At 41.3% G+C, this 25,399-nt stretch overlaps 1 protein-coding gene across 3 annotated transcripts in view; it reads left to right on the top strand.

Annotated features, from left to right (window-relative positions):
- itsn1 (intersectin 1 (SH3 domain protein)) overlaps positions 1–25,399 on the top strand; it is a 147,106-nt gene that overhangs the window by 106,347 nt on the left and 15,360 nt on the right. For all 3 annotated transcript variants that reach the window (XM_060898820.1, XM_060898821.1, XM_060898822.1), the window contains 5 exons: positions 5,088–5,133; positions 5,500–5,621; positions 10,868–10,991; positions 15,124–15,315; positions 21,897–22,018. In XM_060898820.1, the coding sequence (XP_060754803.1) occupies positions 5,088–5,133; positions 5,500–5,621; positions 10,868–10,991; positions 15,124–15,315; positions 21,897–22,018 (606 nt within the window). The remainder of the gene's footprint in view (positions 1–5,087; positions 5,134–5,499; positions 5,622–10,867; positions 10,992–15,123; positions 15,316–21,896; positions 22,019–25,399) is intronic.

Genomic DNA, 25,399 nt, shown 5'->3' on the forward strand with positions numbered 1-25,399 from the left:
TGGCCTTTTGAAAGTGTATACTACTTAAAACAGAAAAGGGAGAAAATCGCCCTCAAAGTTTTCCATCTCAGCTACTCTGGGTGTAGGGCGGGCACATAATGCTGCTCATTTGCATGATATTAAGGAAAGCTCTACCCCCTACGAGCTAGCACGATACTACTTTCATGTAAACAAAGATCACCACGTCAATTTTCCTTCCATGCAAAGTATGCCCAAAACAATTATGAAGTACAAAAATAAGTCCTAAAGTATACTTTAACGTTTTGTGGTTGAAAAATTACTCACACTGTAAGAAAGATAGCACGATGATGAGACAACTAACACAACACTAGTTTCATGTAAAGCCTCGGTCACAACCGGCCGTACCGTGCTCCTACGGCCGGTCTACATGCAAGAAACGCACGAGAGCGCGTATGAAACGCACGAGACCGCGCGTGTGATGTGCTGATTTTCGAGCCGCAGACCGGCTGCAGAGGTTCTTTGTCATGTCAAACAAACTCTACAGGCGCTTACGTTTTTTTCAGGTTGCAAGACAAACTTACGGCCAACGCGCGTCTTTCTCCATGAACAAAAAAAAAAACGCAGCGATTTGGGAAACGCCGGTTGTGACCTAGGCTTAACCAAACTACAACACACTCCGTTACATGCAAAAATAACCACACAGCCTTAGATTAATAAACTTACCCCATCAGAAAGAGAAACGGCGCCTTGCACACACCAATGCCTCCGATGGAATGTAATCCTAGCTTCCTTTTGGTTGGGTTTTTTTGCTAGAAATGGTTATCTCCGATGTAAAAACCGTGTGTCTGTTTGCTTCGCGGTGTTTCAGCTCCTCTGCGCTCTGTTTAGCTTGCTCATTCCATAGTGAAATTACGTGCCTGTATGCAGCTTAAGTAGCCACGAGCTCAGCTCGTATCATACAGCTGATTCGCGGAAAAAAAAAAACCCCAAAAGACTTAAATCATCATGTGAATGGCCCATATGGTAATTTACCCACACCCCCCAGCAGGCTACAGTCCTGACAAAAACGAGACAATTTGCAACAAAAAATGTATGCTTTTCCAACAAAACAATCTATTATCTGAAATACTGATTGCATTCTTCAAGATCTCAACTTGCACATGATGGAAAAAAACAAAAATCACAAATTTCGAAAAAAAAAAAAAAAAGCTTCTTTTGCGATTATCTCGGATTCGTTTCGGCCGACATGTGTCCCTGGATTCAGTGAGGCGTCACATATTTAGTATACCTGCATTGGGATGTTTCACTGCATGTATCAATCTGCCTGTTTGGGTTTGCCACATAAATTTCAATGTCTAGCAACAGTTCCACTGAAACATTCCAGAACAGTTTGCAATGTCATCAGTGGACATGTCAAACGATTCGTTTTTCATGAATATTTAATTTTGACTTAATGTGAAATCTCATCAGATGAAAAGGAAGGAGGGAAGCCAATTTCAGCAGTTGTACCTTTTAACTGTAATGTACAAATCGGTATGAGCTAGTTAGCCGACAGGCTATTAAATGAGTTTGGCTTTCTCAAGATCAGTTTCAGCTAACGGCACAAAAATAAACAAAACGTTTTGGCCAAATTGTGTCTGAAATATCACTTACTCGGTAATTTCTTAAGCCCAGCGCACACCTTCCCAATTTCATCGGGGCTTCATGTGTCGGGTGATTTGGTTACGAGTATACGGGCCCAATTTGATCGGTTCAAAATTCCCCGCGCACATTTGCTATACATTGTACACGTTCAGCCTGAATAGATGGTCACGTGTTCAAGATATCACGTGATATATACGAGAGAGAGAGAGAAGTATTAAATTTTGAATATTAGAATCAAAAAGGAATAATAAGCTTAACTAGATAAATCAATAATAAGAATTGATTCTAATTTGTTCAGTCGTTCTTAAAATTCAACTTGTTCCGGGATTCTGGACAAGCGATTTCTGTAGCACTGACAATGCTATAATAATGCTATAATACTTTTACCAGGCATTTTCAAAGCTGACACGATTACAGCTATAGCCTCGTTCCTCTTTTCCCGTTTACTGTAATCAGGTGAACTAATGTCATAAAGACAGGTGGACGCTTCCCAAAGTGACACAAGTTGTGCTTCCTGGTCTGCAGTCCACGTGTGATCAATCCTGGCACTCCAGTTGGCCGTTTAAAATTATCGTAACCGATGAGATCGTAGTAACAACGTGCACACTACCGATTGTTTTGCGTACGAGATCGCGTACGAAAATATCAAGACCAGTTTGATCTGAACCGAGAACTAATGAAATCGGCTACGAGGTGCCCCTGCACACATTTACGATTCGCAAGCGATTTAATCGGCCCTACAAAATCGTAAGCGAATCAGGAAGGTGTGCGGTGGCAGGGTTCCTGCGGGTCCTTAAAAAGTCTTAAATACAACTTTGGGTATTCAAGGCCTAAAAACGTCTTAAATTGTTGGAATGACTGGAATTTTTGAAAGGGAGGTATTAAATTTAATATTGGACCAAACGAGTGAAATGTCTCCATCCGGTTCGGGGTATTTTTTTAACCGTAATTTTAAAAGTGACCAGCATACCTTTTGGGGGCAGCATTGGTTCTGTGCGTTCCGTAGAACAAGAACTAATGTTAGGAGGCTACTGGAGGAGGTGTGGTGTGGTGTGGTGCGGTGCGGTGGTTGTGAAGAGTGAGAGATACGCAGGTAGCTTACATGGGTGGTAGAAAGCGTTGATAATTATGGGAAGATGTCTGTTGAATGACAGGTGGTTGGGGGATGACAAATACCCCCAAAATAAGGAGAAGAATCGTTTGTGATTAAAAAGCGCTGGATCGCACAAATGTGTTTAAAGATGATACGCCGGACTGGGAAACTGGGTTTTCACGGACACGAGGCACGTGCACGTGTGTGTGTGTGTGTGTGTGTGTGTGTTAGAGGTCAAGCGCTCCGGAGTGAAATGCAGGGGGGTTTGTGCATGCGCACGAGTCAGGTTGAAAATAGGACTTGTAGGACATAATAATAATAATTAATAGTGATTAGCATCATTTTTTTTACATAATTAACATTGTTTATTGTACTAAGTTTAATATAAATATATAAACAACGTTTATTTCAAAACTCAATTAAAAAGAACTACAGAAAATACAATAATTCTAAATATAGTACAATATGAATAATTTGTATAAAAAGTTTAGTTTTATTACCGATCATCTACAACAGTGTTTTTAATATAATAATAATATAATTATAATAATAATTAGTAGTAGTAATTATTATTGATTATTAATCATTACTACTTATGAATTAGTGATTAATAAGTAGTAGGGATTATTAAAAAGATTAAAAAACTATTAAAGTAGTAATTGGTAGAATACAAATTAGTGAACATGGACATAACTGTACTACTACTAATAATTATAATAATAAACAATAACACTACTAGTAATACTTGTTGTTAATGTTATTATTATCTGTACAATTGTTATATCAATGTTCACTGTTAAACAAATTATCTATAATCCATGAATAATTGTTTATCACTACTACTAATAATAATAATAATTACTACTTTTTTAATAATTTTAACTAATCTTAACTCAATTTTATAGCATTTTAATAATCACTACTTAATTATTCATATAATTAAGTAGTTGTTGATGATGATTACTAATTATTAAATTACATTTTGATAATCACTGCTTATTAAGTAGTAATTAATAATACTGAATTATAATTACTACTCAATTATTAATTAATATAGCTAATAAATAGTGATTTATTAAAATGTTAAATTGAGTTAATTTTTGTATTAAAAAAGTAGTTGGTAGTAGTAGTAGTAATACAAACAATTATTCATGGATTATAGATAATAATTAATGATTATTTTTGAATAATGAACATTTGATATAACAATTGCACTGATTAGTTTACAGTTATTACAACACTGATTAATATTGATAATGGTTATGAAAGGTGAGTTGTTTTTCTGTGTTTAATGTAACGCTCTGATGATTGTATGATTGCATAAACAGGTTTATGTTGTTACCTGCTCTAATGCAGAAGATACTCGAGAACTTCCTCAGCCAGCTGTGTACTGTACGACACGCAGACTGATTTTGCTGTCAGACACAAAATCACACATCAAAGATAATCTTTGGGGATTGAAATAATGCCGGCTAAGGTTGTTCAGCTGGTTCGACTTGCCGTTTATTGTTTTCGTTTTTGAAATGATTCATGGTGTTTTCTCCAGTAAACCCCAGTCTTCTCCTTGCTGCTACAGTAGTTCTGCAGGCCCAAAACACATGACTTTGCTTCAGCTGTTTGCATGTCTAACAGTTGCCATTGATGTACCCTGTTGTTCACCAATTGTGTGCATTCTTCTTAAAGTTAGTAAAAAAAAAACTATTGCAGAAAACAGTTTTAAGTTGTCGTATTTATCATTTTCTTTGCCATGGTGCAGTCTTAATTTTTCCATTTAGAGGTCTTGAAAAGGTCTTAAAAGTCTTTAAATTTGTACTTGAAAAATGTGCAGATACCCTGGGTGGGCTTTATTTGTACTAAGAACTGTTGCATCAAAGCAAATGCCTGTGGCTTCATGCCTGCACCAAATCGCAGTCGTGTCGATATTCAGCACAACCACATGTAACAATTCCCTGAGGCTGTCTGAAAGACACACAGACGCGCGTCTTAATAGACAGCCAGTAATTAGACACAGGTGTAACTCGTCACATGTTACCTGCTGGTTCGACCCGACTCCTCGCCGTTCACAGCCGACGCTCGACCACACCCTTGCTGCCGCACCACACAAGTGTGATATTTAATTAAACTTCTGTACATAGTCTTATAGGAAAATGTCATTTTTGGGGTGGTAACTAACTCCAATTCACCTCTAGACACATTGCCCAACCCATCTTTGATTCTTTTTCCATAACAGCACTTCCTGTCAAGATTTATTTCTTACATAGTCTTTAGAAAAGTCATTCAGTTTATTTTCTCACTAATAAGTAATGGTTATTTCACTTTATCATTTTTGACGTATATAATTTTGTCACGCTCAAGTTAAAAAAAAAAACCTCCGTCACTGTTTCTTCAGGGCCTGGGGCCTGCTGGGAAATCTGGAAGTTTGGGAAAGAAACCAGGTGAGTGTTCCACAGGTCTCTTTCGCTCGCTTGCTTTCTTTCGCTCTTTCACTCCTTTCTTTCGCTCGCTCGCTTTTATTTGCTTCCTCACTTTTTCTTTCACTTTTTCTTTCTTTTACTCTATTTCGCTCTCTTTTGCTTGCTTGCTCTCCTTTCTTTTGCTCTTTCGTTTGCTCTTTCTTTTATTCACTCTTTCACTCTTTCCTTCGCTCGCTCGCTCACTCGCTTTCGCTTTCTTTTGCTCACTTTCTTTCTCTTTCACCCTTTCTTTTGCTCTCTATCACCTGGTTGGTCTGTATCTGAACGCAATCTTTTTTTTTTTTTTTTTTTAAGTGAATGAAATGGCCTTTGTCTCCTTTCCTGCAGAGATTGCTCAGGTTATTGCCCCCTACACTGCCACTGGGTTAGAGCAGCTGACTCTAGCACCTGGCCAGCTCATCCTCATCCGCAAGAAGAACCCCGGGGGATGGTGGGAGGGAGAACTACAGGTCTGGAAATGAAATAAATATAAACACACCCATACACACTGTTTTTATTTGCAGTTCTGTGCACACGCACACTTTCTCTCTCTGGTGTAAAGGCCTCTGCATGCTCTTGCGACAAGGCTTTCGCAGATAGCTTTTCGCAGACAGTTGTAATTTATCGTTGAGCGGGGAGTAATAGGCGTGCACGATGTTATTCACCGCCACAACGCAAGGGGGCGCGAAATCGCTAGGAGTAGTTGGTGGGTGTGGTTAGTGGGGTGTTTATCCTCCGGTTACTTATAATGACTAGAACTGGAGTCTTATAGATGTACGTACTTCCTCACTTCCTCGATCAACCGCTCTTCGTGCTGCTCCATCTTCGCTCGTGTTTTTAAAAATGGCGGTCGTGAAAACAAACCAAACCGGGAAAGTAGGGAAGTGGAAGTGCGTGTACAGCGGATGTAGAGTGGACCAATCAGAGCCCTCTTGTCTGCGACGCTGTCTGCGAGGCTTCTGCGGTGGTCACAATTTTTGGGAGGTGCGCGCAGAGCGTCTGCGAAGGTGGGGGGGGCTACGCAGACGCTGTCTGCGACACCATCTGCGAGGACTGGGTTGTCAGCATAAATTGGCCTCAAGTCTGCTTGCAAATTTTATTAGCATGTGCCTTCACACAGCTTGTCTCCATTTCTGTGACTTTTCTACTGCTTTGGTTATAGCTATTGTTATGGTAATAAAGAAAAGCACAGAGTATATCAAACATGTTTGGGAAAGTATGTTATTTTGTCCACCGTTTGCTATTTCAGGTTTTTATTTAATCATGCCATTATAAAATCTTTCATATGACAATGACTGAGTACAGTAAACTAGCTTTAGAAGCACGTGAGCTTGTTTTACTGAATCTTAATGCGCACAGTCATCCACTCGGCTAGCTAACGCACTTTAAAGGTCATCGGCAAGGGTCGGAGGTGAAATGTAGAATATCAACTTTATTGTCTAGAAGAACGACCCAAAAAGCGAATTAAATCTTCCTGGTGTCTGATTTGCACCCTAAAATTGAATAAAATGCTTAAAATATACTGTTTTGCCCAATTTCCGAAGGTTTGTTTACGTCTCACTTATGCGCACTTTCACCACCAGGGGGCCGTCGTTGTGACGTCATTTAAGCCAAACAGACCAGGAGCAGTTCTGTGTTTACTTGGGAACCAAGCACACGTTTAGGAGGTTCATTTATTTAACCACTTTCTCAATATTTTTTATTTATTTATTTATTTTTTGCTGGAGAGAAACATACAGGGCTAATTTTCAACAATTCAATAATAACATATAGACCCCTTCGCATGTCTGTAAACAAACCGACCGTTGCCAGGATGCGCGCGCAGCCTAGACTCAGAAACAATGGTGCTGCCCATAGACCGGCATTATGAGCTGTCAGATTATGCCAAACAATTGTCGTTACAAGATCGAGAATGCTACATAAATAAGTTAACTCTAACAAGTGGACATCGCCTACCGGATCCGTATTTAATTAAAGAGTGGACGGACGATGTTAGTAAGTTCCCTGGTATACAATGGCCAGATATATACTCGTACCTTATTGACAAGACTTCAGTGTACACCCACGAAAAACTTCGTGCCTACAAGTCTTTAGACGCATATGATTATGTGCGGGCATGTACAACTTGATTAACAATGGGACATTCATATTCATTTTGTTTTAATCAAATTATGCCAGTGATGTGATGGCAATGTGGCTTTAGCTACAACAGCAAATCCCAACACTAAACAGCAATTTGCAGGAGGGAATGGCATGAAAGGAATGATAGTGTAAAGAGTGCAGCTAAGAGAAATCAGAGCTGCGTAAAAAGCGAGAGGCAGAGAGCAGAAATGAAACTGAACGGGGCGGGAGCTAGGTTAGAGCAGTCAGCGTAAGTTGGCATTTCGAGTGAGGGCACACAATTTTACCTTTCCATCCTTGCTTTAAAATTGTGATTTTCGGCATACACAAATAATGACGGCACAAAATCTGGACTGCTTGAGTCAAGCGAGACCTCTCCTACAAACAAAACTGCTTTAAAAAAGCTAAGTTAACATGCTAACAATATTCATTACATTGTGTAACTATGACCCAGCTATTCAGACAAACGTTACCAAAGTATTTTGCTACATCAATAAACGAAGACTAGAAAGAATAAAAAAGAAAGATTTAATAAATAGCCTGATCTTACCTGTGATGAAGTGGGCGCTGCAAACCCGCGCATTTTTGATGGTGCTTTCATCCCAGTCTACACGTTTGATGGCTTGTAGTCATAGACGTCGGCAATATTTTTTATTTTTATTTTTTGAATGGGTGAGATCCTGCTGGAATTCTGAACATTTTAACCCCATCACTGCTACGATTCTGACACCCGACAACACAACAGCTAGGCATTTTTGGGTCCAGGCTGCGCGCGCAATTTCCGCTTACGTATGAATGACGTTTACTGCGAAGGGGTCTATACCAGGACATGTAATGGGGTTACCCACTGATGCGCACAGGGGCACACACACAATCCTTATAATAGAATGTGGATTTGTTTATATTGCTAATATAATTTATTGCTAATATTAATACAAGCATTATACTATTTATAGCCTACTCTAAACAGACACACAAACATTAATCATGTTGGTGAATAGCATGCTAGCAGGTAGCCATTGCAGATCAACTTCAACTTAGTGGCCACTTTATTAGGAAAACTTGTGTAAAAACCTGCACAGACATTGAGGATGCTTGCAGTTAGCATGTTAGCTGTGACTAATCAACTTCATGGCCACATTATTAGGAACACATGTGTCTGTATAAACACGCGCATGCAAATGGCATGTGAACCATTAGCATAATTAGCATGCCCGCAGGTATCATTTTAGTGGTGACAAATTAACTTCAGCATAGTGGCCACTTCACGCGGAACACTTGCGTTCGGACGGATATATAGAGCGCTGCTGGTCCGTTTCTTCTTTGACTGCTTGCTTTTGTGCTCGAGTTTTGTTGGAACAGCGTCAGGTTTGAGCCTTCTCTGTCCGACACCGACACCTAAACTCTCCAACAGATGGGAATTCTTCAAAAATGAATGCTCCTCAAAGTGATCGGAGCACAGAGCAGCGTATTTAGCCGGCTGCCGACCCTCTCTCTCCTCCTCTTTTGGAAAACGGTAAAAACTTCTTCCTGAACCGTTCCCATTGTTACAGTTCACTGCATGACAATAAGGCATGGTTTTTCTTTGGAAATTCCCGAACGCACGTCTGCACTCAAGCCGACCGGCAATGTAAGCAAACAGAAGTGGACTCAACTCAAGCGGTTTGTTTGGCTTAAATGACGTCACGCACCGAGTGATCACGAAAATAGCCGACAGAAATTCGCCGCGATCCGCACTAACTTATTTTATTACTTATTAACAATACTTCTTGGGACCAGAAGAAAATTATAGAGGGTTTTTTAACATACAAAGTTTCAAATGTGCATAAAATGAAAACCGTTGCCTATGAGCTTTAATTAGCAGAAGTTGTAATGCCTAGTTATTATTTCAGGTAATACAGTGATGAGGAGCACCTTCATATAATCATTAAATCCTCCTGCTTAGATGACATCTACCCTTACCTGGCTGGATAAATGCGATGTGCGAGTGTGCTTATGACCATCATTTGCATAAAACTGAACACTACTGAACTTTTGCTGGCACACGTGTCCTTGTATAATGCAGTGTAAAGAGACACAAACTCTATGCCTTCTTTTTCTACCGAAAGAGAGAACGGGCGTTCTGATTCACCTGACTGTTTTGATCTTTTTCCAACATTAACTGTTGATGAATCATATAGACACTGAGTAATCATGCCTTAATAGATGTTTCATGCTCTGCTATTCATTTTGCCTGGGATTGTTTATTTCTGACAGTAAACTTCTAATTTGGTTATGCAAACCTTCCCAGCCAAGATGATCTGCCTAAAGCCTGGCCAAACACGCTTTTCAAAACCGCTTGAAACAAACATCTGAAAACCGGTAATGTTCGTAGTTTTTCAGAACAGTAGGAGCAAGGTGTTAAACTGGAGGTATTTCTAGGTAAAAGCAACCTTTTTTTTTTCCTTGGTTAATGGGTTGAAATAAAAAGGCCGTCCCCCCTCTGCGTCTCCATAGCAACCCCTTAACGTTGTGAAATTTTGCACACTGTTTCTTCATGCACTCAAGGTTTGTCTCAGCAAGTTTTAGGTCTCCGCCTTAAACTCTCTGGCGCCACCAACAGCTCAGATTCGCGGGTGCAAGTCGCCAGTACGTTTCTGCTTGTAACTTTTGAACCGTTGGTCCGATTTTCAAAAACTTGGTATCGCTGGAATCCTTGGGCCAAGACGAATCCAGCGCACCCTCTGACAAAATTTTCAACCTTGGAAAGTTTTCCCGCAATTTCAAATTTTGTGAAAATCACTTAAAATGCTTCTCCTCCCTCAGTTTTTGACCCATTTCTCCCAAATTTGGTAGATGGCACCTTTGGACTAAGCTGCACAAGACACTTACCCGGTGTTTAGAATTTCATAAGCGTAGGGCCGTGGCAGCCAATCAAAATTGCGCCAGCAGCTCTAAGTCGCAGATTCATTTCTGCTTGTAACTTTTGCACTGTTGGTCCGATTTTCAAACACGTGGTATCCCTGGAATCCGTGCCCCATGACAAGTCCAGCGCACCCTCTGCCGTCGTTTTCAACCCTGAAAGTTTTCCCTCCATTTTGAGTTTTGTGCAAATCAATTAAAATGCTTCTCCTCCCTCAATTTTTCACCAATTTCTCCCAAACTTGGTACATGGCTACTTTGGACTAAGCTTCACAAGACACTTGTCCAGTGTTTAGAGTTTCATAAGCGTTTGGCCGTGGCAGCCAATCAAAATTGGCCGCGCAGACGCGAAACAGGAAGTTTGTTCATATCTTGGCCGCCCTTTGGCGTACCTTTACCGAAACTTCGTGGCATTATGCCGCATGCCTCCACAAAGGCCCACAAAAAAAATTGGGACAGATTGGCCGCTAGGGGGTGCTATACCTAGGGACAATGACTTTTGCCTCATATCTCATGCTGCCTTTTGGGTGGTGCTTTCACCTAGAGGCGTGGCTACACGCACTGCATCACTTCCGCAATTTCCCGCAGGGGAATTGTCTAGCCCAGTTTTGCTTCTTTAGGTATAGTGTGATTGTCATGTGTCCGAGATCTGACTTGAAATTTGATGTCTTGCATTTTTCCTCTTTGAACCTAGGCCCGGGGAAAGAAGCGTCAGATTGGCTGGTTCCCAGCTAATTATGTGAAACTTTTAAGCCCAAGCACCAGTAAGACCACGCCCACTGAGCCAACTCCACCCAAACTGCCTACACCAAATGCAGGTACACGCATCACTCACAATCCTAACTTAGCAATGTTAGGGGTCCAAGCATCAAAGGTTTACTTGGTTTTGCATAGGGGTTTTGTTATTTTGTTCAGATTTTTAAAAATGCTTTTTACTTATTCAGGGTCTATAAAAGCCCAGTCGCTACATGCCCCAATACGCAATCCTCCTCGGTCTTCTTTTCCTACAATTTATGACACAAAAATCCCAAAACTGAGGGTTCTCGTGTTAGTAGTCATGTATTTCATAGCCTGCCAGCTCCACGGCCAGTCTATTAACCTTATTTTGATCATGAATCAATAAAAATTATAATATTGATCCAAACGTTCGATTATTTTTTTTTCCCCCCCTTCCCTTTCCCACCCCCCTTTCCTCTTAACTTCCAGTCTACTCTGCCAGTGCTGCCATTTTGGAAATCATATGACGCATTGCTGTGTGCTGATTGGTTGAAAGGTGAGCGACATTGAATTCGTCTGCAAGAAACCACACACCAGTGTTTTAAATGTGTAATGTCAAACTGAGTAACAAAAACGGGACTAAAGGCTCACAACACACCGTGTCATGGTATGGAAAGGTTGGAAATTAAACAAGTAGTACACAAAGTCTAAATTTATGATGCACTATGCGTCTTCAAATCATAATTGAAGTTCATTTGGGCGCACTGATTGGGTGAAACTGATGGGGTAAAACAGCATCACGAACACTGAGATTTGGCCAATCAGCGTGCGGTAATGCAATCATGTGGTTTTCAATCATGGCAGCGCTGGCGGAGTAGACAAACTCTTCGGCTCGATTCAGAAAATCGGCAGCAGGGGGCACCTAATTATTGATTTGAAGTTGCTGAAATGTAGCCTGGCAAGCCAGACTAAATGTGAATATTTTTAGTCTGACCTCGATCCGTAGACATTTCCGAAGCGGGTAGGAGGAACAAACCGCTGTCTTTCAAACTGTCTCTGTGCGTATAGGCCAACGCTCTGACCAATCAGCGCAACAGTGACTGTGACGTAGTCAGAGCGACAGAAAGCACTGGGGGAGACCTTGAAATAAATAATTTTTCAAAATGCGTATTAATTAATAAACAGGTTCTAGATATTAAGAAGTTTGGAGATAATGACCACAAGTTTGGAGTCTGTACCACATAGACATTTTTTTCCAAGTGTTTTCAAGGGTTTGCTTAAACTGTTTTTGAGAGTTTTTATTTAGTGGTGTTTGGTGAAATAATTTCCCTTAAATTTAAAATAACGGGAAAATAAGAAACAATCAAAAAGTAATGTTTCAAAGCTGTTTATTAATTCTTCGTGCTGCACAAACTAGCCCCATCCTTTTGGCTACGAGCGGAGCCAGCTGGTAGATCAGACTTTTGCCATAGCCGGTCGGCAAAACAGCGAAAACGTCCTTCTTGAAAAGGAATGAGCGGAGAGCCTCTTCCTGCTCATGTTTCAACGAAAACTCCAAGTCTAATTCTTCTAAAACTGATTCCAAAGCGGAGTCAAACGCGCGCTGTTCACTAGCCGTAGCCATCTTTCCTGTTGTGCTTTCTCCAGCGTCGCGCAGCTTTGTCGTCACTCCTGCAAAAGCCCGCCCAAAGAATCCAAACAAAAACCTTGCGTTGTGATTGGCGGGCACGATTTGATGCCCGGGGTGTTTTTGTTTATATGGTGCGAGGCTAGACCCACTCGCTAGGCAAAAATATTTTTGGCCGCTAGGCGGGTGGGTCTAGTTTACTAGGCTAGCTGAAATGTTTATTCAGGAAACCTTGATTGTTTTGTGATCAAATGGAGACTGACCAATTGGATGTGGAGTGGACGGTTCATGAATTACAGCTTTGGGGATTTTTTTTTCTGTGTCATAACTTGTAGGAAAAGAAGACTGAGGAGGATTGTATATTGGTGCATGTAGTGACCTCTGTATAGAAGGGGCTTGAACCCTATTGATTTTTCCTGCTGCTTTTTCTCTGCTAAAATGAATCATGCAGCCGAAATCAAGAGTATAGACAGGAAACTTGGGTAGATGCTGTATCTCGGATACGACTCAGAAAAAAATGAAATGACCAAATTGCATCTCTTATTGGTGCGGTAATGCATTGATGTACATTTTGGCCAATATCCTGAAATCTGTTCAGACAAAATAACAGCAGGAGTCTATTAAATCTGAATAAAAATGCTTGGGCCCCACAGCTCAGTGTTTGGCTGTCTTGTTCTGTTCACTCACTGTGCAGTCTGTTTAAAACTTCTGTGTAGTCTTCGTTTTTGCTCTGCATGTTTTTAAATGAGAGGCAGTGAGTGGAGCGCTGAAAAGTAGTTTAACAACTCATCGCTGTTTTCTAACCAGCAGCACACACACTAATAAATGCTCCTTTTCAGCCTGACGTGTTGAAAGCAGCCTCAGGCATTTTAGGCTTATTTTGTCTGGCTAATGAACCTGATTTGATATACAGTGGTGATATAACTTGTACAGCACTGATGTGCACATCATATGGCATTATTGGTTCCATTTATCATGTTTAGTTGTTTGGCACTGGACTTTGGTTGATTTGAAATGCTTTTGAAGGCGTTTTACTCAACACGCAACGCTTGAAGAAAACTAATCGACAAATGAGGAAAGCAGCTGTAAGCAGTTTGGAAGGCATATCCGTAGGTTTGTAAGAAATTCTGTATTGGGGCAAAAATCAGTCATCTTTGTAGTTTTACTGCAGTAGAAACAGGATTTAAGCATTTTCTCCTGTTTCTTATCTCTAGCCTACTGGTAAGCCTTCCACCATTTTCTGGCCTGTAATACTGTACCTTCACAAGGCTTTACACGTACCCCTTTTCCACCAAATCAGTTCCAGGGCTGGTTCGGGGCTAGTCTGGTTAACACCAGACCATATCACAAGTGAAATATGGTCTGGAATCCGCCTATTGAATTTCTCGTAGGGGAGGTGTGGTTTACGATTGTCAACGGCCGTTTATTGGACGTTGCGAATGTCTATCATTTGGCGTATACGTAGCCCATGGCCAATCATGGCAGTTGTACCCGGTGACATAGTTGAGGCGAAGAAGAGAAGGAAAGAGTTTTTTAAAACAAACTTTCGCTCTAAACTATTCAGAACAGTGTCTAAAGCTTGATCGAAAGTTTGGTTCGTATCGCTCGCCGCCATGTTAAACGTGATCCGTAAACAGTCCCAAATAAACTACAAGCTTCCGTTTGTCGAGTAGTACGCGTCACCGTCTTTCCACCCCTCCCCACTCTCTGATTGGCTCCCTAACTCAGGCGAGCCTTTAGACCATAGTTTCCATGCTGTCTTTTCAGATCGGAACGATTGTGCAAAGCAGCATGGGATTTCCCAGGCTAGTTCGGGGCCGGTGCTGGTTCACAACTCGTTCAACTTGCGAGCCAGCTGAGAACCAGTTTGCTTATCCATAGCTCGCGGTGCTAAGAGAAGACACGTCATTACATCGCTGTATACGTCAGTTACATCGTTGTATACATCATTACGTCGCTGTATACGTCAGTTACGTCGCTGCGTTTGCGTAAACCTTGGCGCGAATATCGAAGCAAAAACAACACAGAAGAAGAAGCAGCAGCAACAATAACAATAATAATAATGGATGACTTCGCGTTTGTACAGCTGCTGCTTCTCGTCGCTTAAAAATGGCGATCTTTCGCGGTCTTGTTATTGTTGTTGGTCTTAACAACTCCGCCCCCCCACTGACGTAAGCGGTTCTTTCCTCTGGCCCAGCAGAGAGTTGGTGCTAGCCTGGAACCGGTTTTTCTGGCCCCAGAGCCAGTTCTTTGTCAGTGGAAACAGAAAACCCGGTTCCAAACTAAGCACTGGCCCCGAACCAGCCCTGGAACTGCTTTGGTGGAAAAGGGGCAACAGTCATCTCTCATTAGTGTCAGGTCATTTAGTTGCTTTGTGTAAGACAGACTTGGGAAGTCAGCGTGGGAGTGAAACGATTTCTGTCTGCAGGGCGAGCCCCATCTTCAACTCCTGTCTGAGGCCAACGCCCAGTTTTGTTTTGTTTTATTTTATTTGCAAAATACTCTACTTTTTGTTTAAATTCAGAAATAATCAGAAGGTTGTTGAAAAGTTTGCGTTAAGAGTTTTCAAGGAATCTGCTGCTTTTTAAAATGTGTTGTGTGTTCAGTGTGCCAGGTGATTGGCATGTACGACTACACAGCTCAGAACGATGACGAGTTGCCCTTTGGGAAGGGACAGATCATCAACGTGCTAAGCCGGGAGGATCCTGATTGGTGGAAAGGCGAGCTGAACGGTTCCATCGGTCTTTTCCCTTCCAACTATGTCAAACTGACCACTGACACAGACCCCAGCCAGCAATGTGAGTATGAAAAGAGGGGGGGAAAAAAGCTTTCTTTTCTCCTTTTTCTGTTTTCTTTCTCTCTCTATTTATCGATGGCTTTGTTCTCACAGCGGGGCTGATCAGTTTTATTTTAAATTTGCTTTTACAAACTGTAGTCCCATTTGCTCGTACATCCGTGTTGGTTGTTAAAATAACGACATGCATGCGTGTACTGATTAGTCGAGACCAGAGCAAAGTTAGCTGGCTAGTTATTAGCACGGTGAGTATGATCAGTTACAGTCCTGAAATGATTCAGTGCACAAAAACTGAAAAATGTTTCTGCAAATAAAGAACAATGCTGCTTATTGTCCATCTAGGCTCAGGTACTGTATGTTCCTGGCCTGCTTTTGTGGTGGTGTTACAGTGCCCTTCAAAATTATCGGTACCTTTCAGTAAAGTGTCCAAAAGTGATTGATTTGTATAAAATCAACACCGCGTACAATAAATTAAATTTTCCACTCGAGTAATAGGATAAACTTTTTTTTTTTTTTTAATTACAAGATATTCTCTCAATGTGTCAAAATTTAATACCACCTAAAGTTAATTCATTCATTTTCTATGACACTTATCTGTTGTGAGACACCAGTAAGCTGGTGCCAGTGCCACCTGACTTCTGGCGAGGTCGCCAGTCTATTGTGGGACTAATACAGAGAGACAGGCAGCCATTCACACCTATGGGTAATTTAGAGTGGTCAGTTGACCTCATCCGCGTGTCTTTTGGATGGTGGGAAGAAACCGAAGCACTGGCGAAAACCCATACAGGCACGAGGATAATATATAAAGGCCTCAGCAGATTTGGACCTCGAACCTGCTTGCTGTGAGGCAACAGCCCTAACCACTGCACCACCATAAATCCCTCACTTGAAGCATTTCGGATAAATGTAAACACATTGACACCCAGGAACCTGTAATTTCCTTTAAGACCGTGTTCTGTTTCACTGGGTTGTGCACAAGGGTGGAGGGAAGCAACTTTCAAGACAGACAGATGGCTGTTGACCTGCAGAAAGCATTGCACCTAAAAATACCATTAAAGCCAGACGGCCTTTCGATTTCATCAAATCGGAGAAATTTACACTACGTTCACACTGCAAGGCTTAATGCTCGATTCCGATTTTTTTGTGAAATCCGATTTTTTTGTGAGGTCATTCACATTAACAAATATATGCGACTCGTATGTGATCCTCAGTATGAACGAAAAGCGACCTAAGTGTTCCGTGTGTGCATTGCAGGATACGACGACGTCACACGCAGTGAGCATGGCCAGTGTTTATGGAAGTAACCTAAAGTTTCCTGTGTATGACAGTAGCCAGCATGGAGTACCTGGCGATGATGCAGTTGTTGTTGCGACGGAGCCAGAACATGCACAATAGCCTGATGTTAAGGAGGAGGTTGAGAAGGAAGAGGGCAAGGGTTTTGGCTCCGGCGTTCTGCGGGGTAGTGACTGCAACCTCCGTTCAAAGGAACGTGTGGGTGCGGAGTCGCATTGATGTCATGCGCCATGTTGTTGTAACTTTTTTTTGAGAGACCCGCCGCCTACTTCAGCGCAGAATAGTGACGTTTGTGGCTTGTTGATGACGTGTAAGTCGGATGTATGCGACCTGGCGGTTCAGACTGAAGTCGCATATGAAAAGATCGGATAGGAATCGGAATTAGGACCACATATCCAAACAGCCTGGGTCGGATTGGAAAAAATTGGATCTGTGTCGTTCATATTGTCAATAAAAGATCGGATACAGGTCACATATGGGCGAAAAAATCGGATTTGAGTCACTTCAGCCTGCAGTGTGAACGTAGTGTTAGTTCCCTCTGAAATTTGGTCATTGGTATGTTTATTTCTGTAATATTGCAAAAAAAAAAAAAAGGGCCATTCTGTGGCTGCGAAGTTATTTAATTTGAGGGGATTCCTGAGCAAATAATGTGCATGAAATGGCTCGCTTCGCGCAGTTAAGCAGACAGAGGAAGTCCGTGTGCGCATACGCAGGTTTACCTTGTTTTGGGTTTTATGGCAGCTGGTGTCCACAGTGTTGTATTACTGCCATCTACAGGTTTACCTTGACTGTGCACTGATAGTTACAATGAACAGCTGATCACACCGAGGTGCTCGCTGACTTCGGAAATAACATAACATAACGTCTTTTTCTTCTCACTTTGCTACTGGAGTCGGTCTTTTGACGTTTCATTCACACACTCGCGTCCTCCATTTTTCTCTCCTGTTTCAAATTTATATCCCTCAGTGCCTTGTGCGAACAGGGAAAGCCCACCATGTGATTCATGACTTGGTATCTTGAATTGGGTCATGGTGAAGCAAGAAAAAATAGCGGAGGATTTAGGGCCACATGACCCTAAATTCATTAATTGTTCTATTTAAAAATAATAATAATAATAAAATTGTAAGTCTGTGATACAAATTCAGTAGCTTTCAGTCAGCTTTTCAGCCTTTCGGTCTAAAGGCTCGCCTGAGTTAGGGAGCCAATCAGAGAGTGGGGAGGGGTGGAAAGACGGTGACGCGTCCTACTCGACAAACGGAAGCTTGTAGTTTATTTGGGACTGTTTACGGATCACATTTAACATGGCGGCGAGCGATACGAACCAAATTTTCGGTCAAGCTTTAGACACTGTTCTGAATAGTTTAGAGCAGTAATCGTTCGGTGCCATTGTTGTCCTATTTTTGTTTTGCCTTCTCTTTGTCTTTCCTTCTCTTCGTCGCTCTAACTACGTCACCGGGTACAACTGCCATGATTGGCCACGCCAAATGATAGACATTCGCAACGTCCAATGAACAGCCGTTGACGATCGTAAACCACACCTCCCCTACGAGAAATTCAATAGGCGGATTCCAGACCATATTTCACTTGTGATATGGTCTGGTGATAGCCAGACTACAAATAAATGGGTGTCGGGAAAATTCTTTTTCTGACCTAAACTTGAAAAATCTGAAAGGCAGTCTAGCTTTAAGCACACTTGGGGCCATAAAATTTCACTTATCTGGAACAGTTGGGGTTTTGTCAGGAGTAGGACCCATGAGTACACTGATCCACCACTGAGTGAGGATGATGAAGGAAGGGAAAAGGAGCCAAAGGTCACATCATGTTATTGTGGTGAAGTTCAGAATCACTTTCCTAATGACGAGTAGTTTGTAAATGTGCAGTGTAAATGATGGTGTCTCAAACACGTCTGAACTTCAACAAGCATCATGTCATGTGACCAGAATTAAATATTTTAATCATGCACACGTGTATACATTCATTAAGCGTACCAATAATTCTGTAGGGCACTGTATTGTACTTTTTTCCTAACATTAAGATGCTCCACGCGCCATCACAGGTATATTTCCAATGCCAGAATATCAGATTGAAGCTCTCTGTATGAACACAGCCATTCTCTCTCTCTCTCTCTCTCACTCCCTCACTCACTCACGCTGTGTCCCTGTAAAACTTTCACACACTAATTCTCTCTATCCTGCCCACTGTAAACACTGACAACTTATGACTTGTAAATTCAGGTGATGTTTGAAATGTAAATTAATTTGGATGATGCAGTTCTACCAAAGGACGTAAAACCTTGTTAATCTCTAAGGCGTTCCTTTTTAAAGAATGTTGTTAAGATGGTGTAAGGATTTACTCATACCCACTCTGACCTTTTTATAATAGAGGGTTGGTTTAAGTGTTAGCCCGTGTCTGATCCTCTTCCCCGACCACACTAACCCTGCCCTCCCTCTCGTCTCCTGCATCCCCTCACTTCCACGTTGTATAGTGTAAAAAGTGCGGCGTCTCTTCAAGTCTTCACACCTGCATGTTGTGTCGTCTTGTACGACCTCCTGTGTTCATTCGTAGTCTTCCAAGCTTGTACTGTTTGCACATTGTGGGTATCTTTTTTTTTTTTTTTTTCATTCTTTTATTTATTTTTTAAAAACCTGATTTCTTTTTGTTTGTGTTTTTTATTTTTTACTCCGTTTTTTTGCTTATGTGCTGTGTTTTCCTCTTTCTAGGACTCTTATGTTGCCCATTTCCCACTCAGCCTTGAAAGTCCTCAAAGCGACCCACTATCCCCTATACACTGCCCAGCGGGATGATGGGAGATGGAACCCCCCCACATTGGTCATGTGACTGCCCCTCTCAGCTGGCTTTGTGGCCAGAAGAAACGAATCCCGAACACTGCAGAAAGCGCAGTTGTTAAGCTCAGTATTCAGAAATGTAGACAAAGGAAAAAGAAAAAAAAAAAAGCCAAGCAGCATTCTCTGCATTTAAACGGAATGCTTAAGGAAAAGAAATCTTTAACACTGAATAAATTAACAACATTGACTTCTATGGAGTATAACCATATGTATGGTTGCTGGATAGTGGGTCCTTTTGTGGCTTTCTGTGATCTTATTCTGTAGCTTCGCTAATGCAGTGAAAATCACAACCATTTGATGTTAGGCTCTTCCCACCATTTGATGTTAAGCTCCGCCCACGCACTAACAGTTGCCTTTTTGCTCCTTCCAAGCCCCACCCCTGACCTCTCATTGGACCCACAGCACCACAGAAAGACCCACTATTCATGTCCGGCGACCTGGTAAACGTATACATATGTGTCATAACTGACCTGTAATCTTATCATACCTGTCATACAAACTCAAGTGGGTTTAACAAACCATATATTTGACTTTTTTTGTTTGTTTTATGGTAAATATGTACATCTTTTCCTTTCGTTCATGTGTTTTGTGGGGAGGGGGAATCACTGTTTGATTAAAGTGACTAAAACTCTCTTTGATAAAACACAACACGACCTGGGTCCTGGTCATGAATATGGACCTCATGGCTGTTGTGTGTGTTATTAATAAAAGACGTAGGTGGTGCTGTCAGTGATTTTGATGGGCAGGATGGGACTTCTCCATTCATCCAGTCACAAGTCCATGTCTTTGTCACATGTTCATACCCAAACATTGGATGAGTAGGTCTTTGTTTGTTTGTTTGTTTGTTTGTTTTTCGTGTGTGTGTGTTCTCATTGTTTAGTTCCTTTCATTTGTTTCAAAGTGTTTGTGTGACAGGGTTGATAAAATGGTGTTATAAACCAAATACTGCACAACTGCCACTTAGGGAGAACGGTACAGCAAATGGTAGTGTACATGTTACGCACGCGTGCACACACACTTTATGTTGGGTATGTAAAGCCTGCAGTCTCCCATTGAGGCTTCAACATGTTAATTTCTTGTATAATTGTTTTGCAGTGTAGATTGAATAGTTTTGTATCTATAATTTCCTCTGTTTATATACACTTGATTTTTGAAATTATTTTTGGATCGTCGAGGTCGGGTTGGAGAGCGTGTGAAGTTGCTTAAACAGCTGCGTTCTATTTTTATAACAATCAGAAATTGTAATTCATTGCATTTTAAAAAGCGCGCAGGTTAGAATGTGCGCTTTCCCTTTTCAAGCATAAAAGTAGCTAGAAATGATAAGTCACCAAACTCTGTGAAACGACCATTCGTATGAAGTTTGAACCCTACCATCAGAAAAGCGTCCGAACAAATAGATATAAACCGTTTTGAAATGTAACACTTGCTTACTAATCTTGAATGGTAATGAATTAAAATGTTTACAGCTGATATAAAAGGAGTTATAATGGTAAGAGCAAGTCCTGAGGCTTGTAAAGCATTGTTTTTTTTTTGTTTGTTTGTTTCTGCTTATTAAGAAAGGCATGACATTTAATTTATGCTTAAACTTTATTGTACTGGTTGTACTCTATCAGCTATGATTTTGTTGCTTGTTTTATATCACACACCAGTATTGTAATATCTTCTAAAGTGAATGAACTGAAAATGTTATTTCTGTTAGCCACCTAATGGGATGTTGTTTTATTTCCCCCACATCTTCATTGTTTTCTCAGTGTAAAAGTATTAATGTGCTGCTTACTATAGATTCTTTGGACTGTCCATCATGTCCTTAATCTCAAATCAACTTGGAGATGTTTTGTTTTGTTGGTTTTTTTTTTTTGGTACACCTGAACAGACTTGGACTCTGGAAGCACAACAGGCTTCTCATTTGAATTCACTATCTGTCATACTGTATATGTACATGAAATCCATTGCGGTTTTTATTTTCTGCTTTGGGTTCGACACTCGGACAACAAATCCAAAACCGTTGCACTTGGTTGATGCAGCATTTTATGAAACAAGTAAATAAAACGAATGTACAACTGAAAAATCATATCCGATCCTTAGCTTTAATAAAAGTGGCATGTTATGTTTCTAGAAAATAACGTGTAACCATTAAAGAAACTCCATGGCAATGGTGCACTTGTGTACTTTCTTTATTCTACTGTAACTGAACTGTGATGTTTAATGACTTTTTAATATCTCGAATTGTATTGTAAACACTTGTATTTCACCTTTTAAACCATAGTATAATGCATGTATAATAAATAATAATGAGGGAATGAATCACTGGGTCTGAATGCGAGTAAGAACTGGAAACATTTGTTCAATGTACGTTTTGAATTCAGTCTAGCATGAGTCCAAACATGTAAGTTTTCAGTACAGTACACCGAGGAGATGATGGTAGTGACCTTTACCCTGTCTGCAGGGTGTGCTGACCTCCACCTGCTGGATATGTTGACCCCGGTGGAGAGGAAAAGGCAAGGCTACATCCACGAGCTCATCGTCACCGAGGAGAACTACGTCAACGATCTGCAGTTAGTCACTGAGGTAAGATCAGGAACGGCTCTGTGGATGATGTGCAGAACTTGCCAAAAGTTGCGCAGATACAGTATGCTTGTAAACTTGGATATATTTCATCCGTCCATCATTTTCTCCCAAATTTTGGTCACTGATCAATTCCCACTCACTCACCTGTTGGCTCAGTTAGTAATTGTTGGGTTAACATGGGGCAGCCATGGCCAACCCATGGTTGGGCTGAAGTGCTCTTGAACAAGGAACCTAACCCCCAACTGCTTCCTGGGTGCTGTAGCATAGCTGCCCACTACTCTAGGGATGGGGTCTCAAAGTCCCATCTGAAGCAGAGGAGGAATTTCACTGTGTGCTTTAATGTACATGTGACACAAAAAGGCTTCTTCTCAATGTAGGATAATTTTATACCTCAAGTTTTCTGTTTCTCTGGCCCCAGTTATCTTTGTGCCAGGTTTGGTGTTACAAAGCTCAGTAAGTCAGACTGTGGAATGTACCTTTTGTTAGCCAGTTCAGAAACTTGGTACTCTCTCATTCCAGTATTTTTATGGGCATGGCACACGCAACTGCATTAGCTTGCTACAAATATATATATATATATATATATATATATATATATATATACACTTGTGTTCAAAATAATAGCAGTCCAACACGACTAACCAGATCAATCACTGGTTTTGGTGGAAATTATATTACTACATGGCAAATAATTTACCAGTAGGTGTAGTAGAGTCATAGAAAACCAACAGACCCAACATTCATGATATGCATGCTCCTGAGTCTGTGTAATCGAATAATTAAGTGAAAGGGACGTGTTCAGAATAATAGCAGTGTGGAGTTTAATTAGTGAGATCATTCATTCTGTGAAAAAACAGATGTCAGTCAGGTGGCCCTAATTTAAGGATGAAGCCAGCACATGTTGTACATCCATTTCTCTCTGAAAACCTGAGAAACATGGGTCGTTCCAGACATTGTTCAGAAGAACAGCGTGCTTTGATTAAAACGTTGATTGGAGAGGTAAAACGTATACTGTAAAGAAGTGCAGAAAATGATGGGCTGCTCGGCTAAAATGATCTCCAGTGCTTTAAAATGGACAGCAAAGCCAGAGAGACGTGGAAGAAAACAGAAGACTACCATGCGAATGGATCGAAGAATAGCCAGAATGGCAAAGACTCAGCCAATGATCAGCTCCAGGGTGATCAAAGACGGTCTGAAGTTACCTGTGAGTACTGTGACAATTAGAAGACGCCTGTGTGAAGCTAATCTATCGGCAAGAAGCTCCCGCAAAGTCCGACTGTTCAAAAAAAGACGTGCTGAAGAGGATACAATTTGCCAAAGAACACATCGACTGGCCTAAAGAGAAATGGAAAAACATTTTGTGGACTGCTGAAAGTAAAATTGTTCTTTTTGGGTCCAAGAGCCGCAGACAGTTTTTCAGACGACCCCAAACACTGAATTCAAGCCACAGTACACTCTGAAGACAGTGAAGCATGGTGGTGCAAGCATCATGATATGGGAATGTTTCTCTTACTGTGATGTTGGGTCCATTTATCGCATACCAGGGATCATGGATCAGTTTGCATATATCTAAATACTTGAGGAGGTTATGTTGCCTTATGCTGAAGAGGAAATGCCCTTGAAATGGGTGTTTCAACAAGACAACGACCCCAAACACACCAGTAAGCGAGCAGCATCAGGGTTCAAGACCAACAAAATGAAAGTTATGGAGTGGCCAGCCCAATCCCCGGACCTTAATCCGATAGAAAACTTGTGGGGTGACGTCAAAAATGCTGTTTCTGAGGCAAAACCAAGAAATGCAGAGGAATTGTGGAATGTTGTCAAATCATCCTGGGCTGGAATACCTGTTCACAGGTGCCAGAAGTTCTCAGAAACCGTGGTTATACAACTAAATATTAGTTTAGTGATTCACAGGAATACTAAATCCTTAAGATTTTTTCAGTTTATACAGTAAATATTTGGAGTTTGTAATGAAAAATGCAGACACTGCTATTTTTTTGAACAGCCCAATGTTCATTTTTCTTCATTTTCTGTAAAGTAATTAAAATATTGATATATTTTTCTTCATGTTTTGATGTAGAATATAATGTGCATTGTTCCCAATGCATGGAAATAAAAACTATTATAAGGATTTTGAGCTTTACTCACATTTTTAAACACACTATTGTTTTGAACACAACTGTATATTGAAGATCGTGGAGAAGTTATGTTGAATTATTTAGCCTGAATTTATGATATTCGACTTAGGTTTTCTGACACTAGGCTCCATTAATCTGAGCCGAGGAACTATTTAGGAGTTCAAGTGATTAGAGGATCTTGTGTTTCATCACTGATTATCATTGTAAAAGAACTTGGCGTGTGAAACACCGAATCGCCATTGTGTAGTTCAAACCTTAAAATGTCACATGGTGGGAAATACAAGCGGGTCCGTTTTATTTTAGACAGTGAAAGTTATGCTTTAGCCAATATGAAGTCTGCATTGGGCAGCCAATGAGAAGTCTGTGTTCAAACAAAGAAAAGTCCTTTTACTATGATTTTAATAGGAGCTGCCATTTTGTTTTGGGTAGGTTCTGGGGTGGCAGCACGGTGGTGTAGTGGTTAGCGCTGTCGCCTCACAGCAAGAAGGTCCGGGTTCGAGCCCCGGGGCCGGCGAGGGCCTTTCTGTGTGGAGTTTGCATGTTCTCCCCGTGTCCGTGTGGGTTTCCTCCGGGTGCTCCGGTTTCCCCCACAGTCCAAAGATATGCAGGTTAGGTTAACTGGTGACTCTAAATTGACCGTAGGTGTGAATGGTTGTCTGTGTCTATGTGTCAGCCCTGTGATGACCTGGCGACTTGTCCAGGGTGTACCCCGCCTTTCGCCCGTAGTCAGCTGGGATAGGTTCCAGCTTGTCTGCGACCCTGTAGGACAGGATAAAGTGGCTAGAGATGAGATGAGATGAGGTTCTGGGGTGGGTCCCTTGTAGCGGGACAAAATTTAAAAATTACTGGTGGAAGTTTAGACTTGAGTGTGTATCCTGGATATTGCTCAGTGCTTGAATTGTTTTATACGATAAAGGTGCTTCAAGGTGACTTCTTTCAGGCAAGTGTGTGTTTGGCTACTTTTGAGGTTCAGACTTGCACGACACCAACCAAGGAGGGGGAAGGTTAACGCACGAGTCCTCCATGAAGCATGAATCCGGCCAAACGTTTCCTTTTGAATTGTTGCTCATACTGCATTACAGGGCAGTGTAACAAACCCAGAGGAAAGCGCTATCTGCCCTCTTCCTCATACATGAACTTGCTCATTTGAGAGTAGCGAGGTTAACACTGTTCCTCCTTCTCAGAGAGCATGGCCATTTTTGCTCCCCTGGCCTCACATGTCCATGGCATCATCAGGATGCCA

The sequence above is a fragment of the Neoarius graeffei genome, chromosome 18 (assembly GCF_027579695.1).
Source record: "Neoarius graeffei isolate fNeoGra1 chromosome 18, fNeoGra1.pri, whole genome shotgun sequence".
NCBI lineage: Eukaryota > Metazoa > Chordata > Actinopteri > Siluriformes > Ariidae > Neoarius > Neoarius graeffei.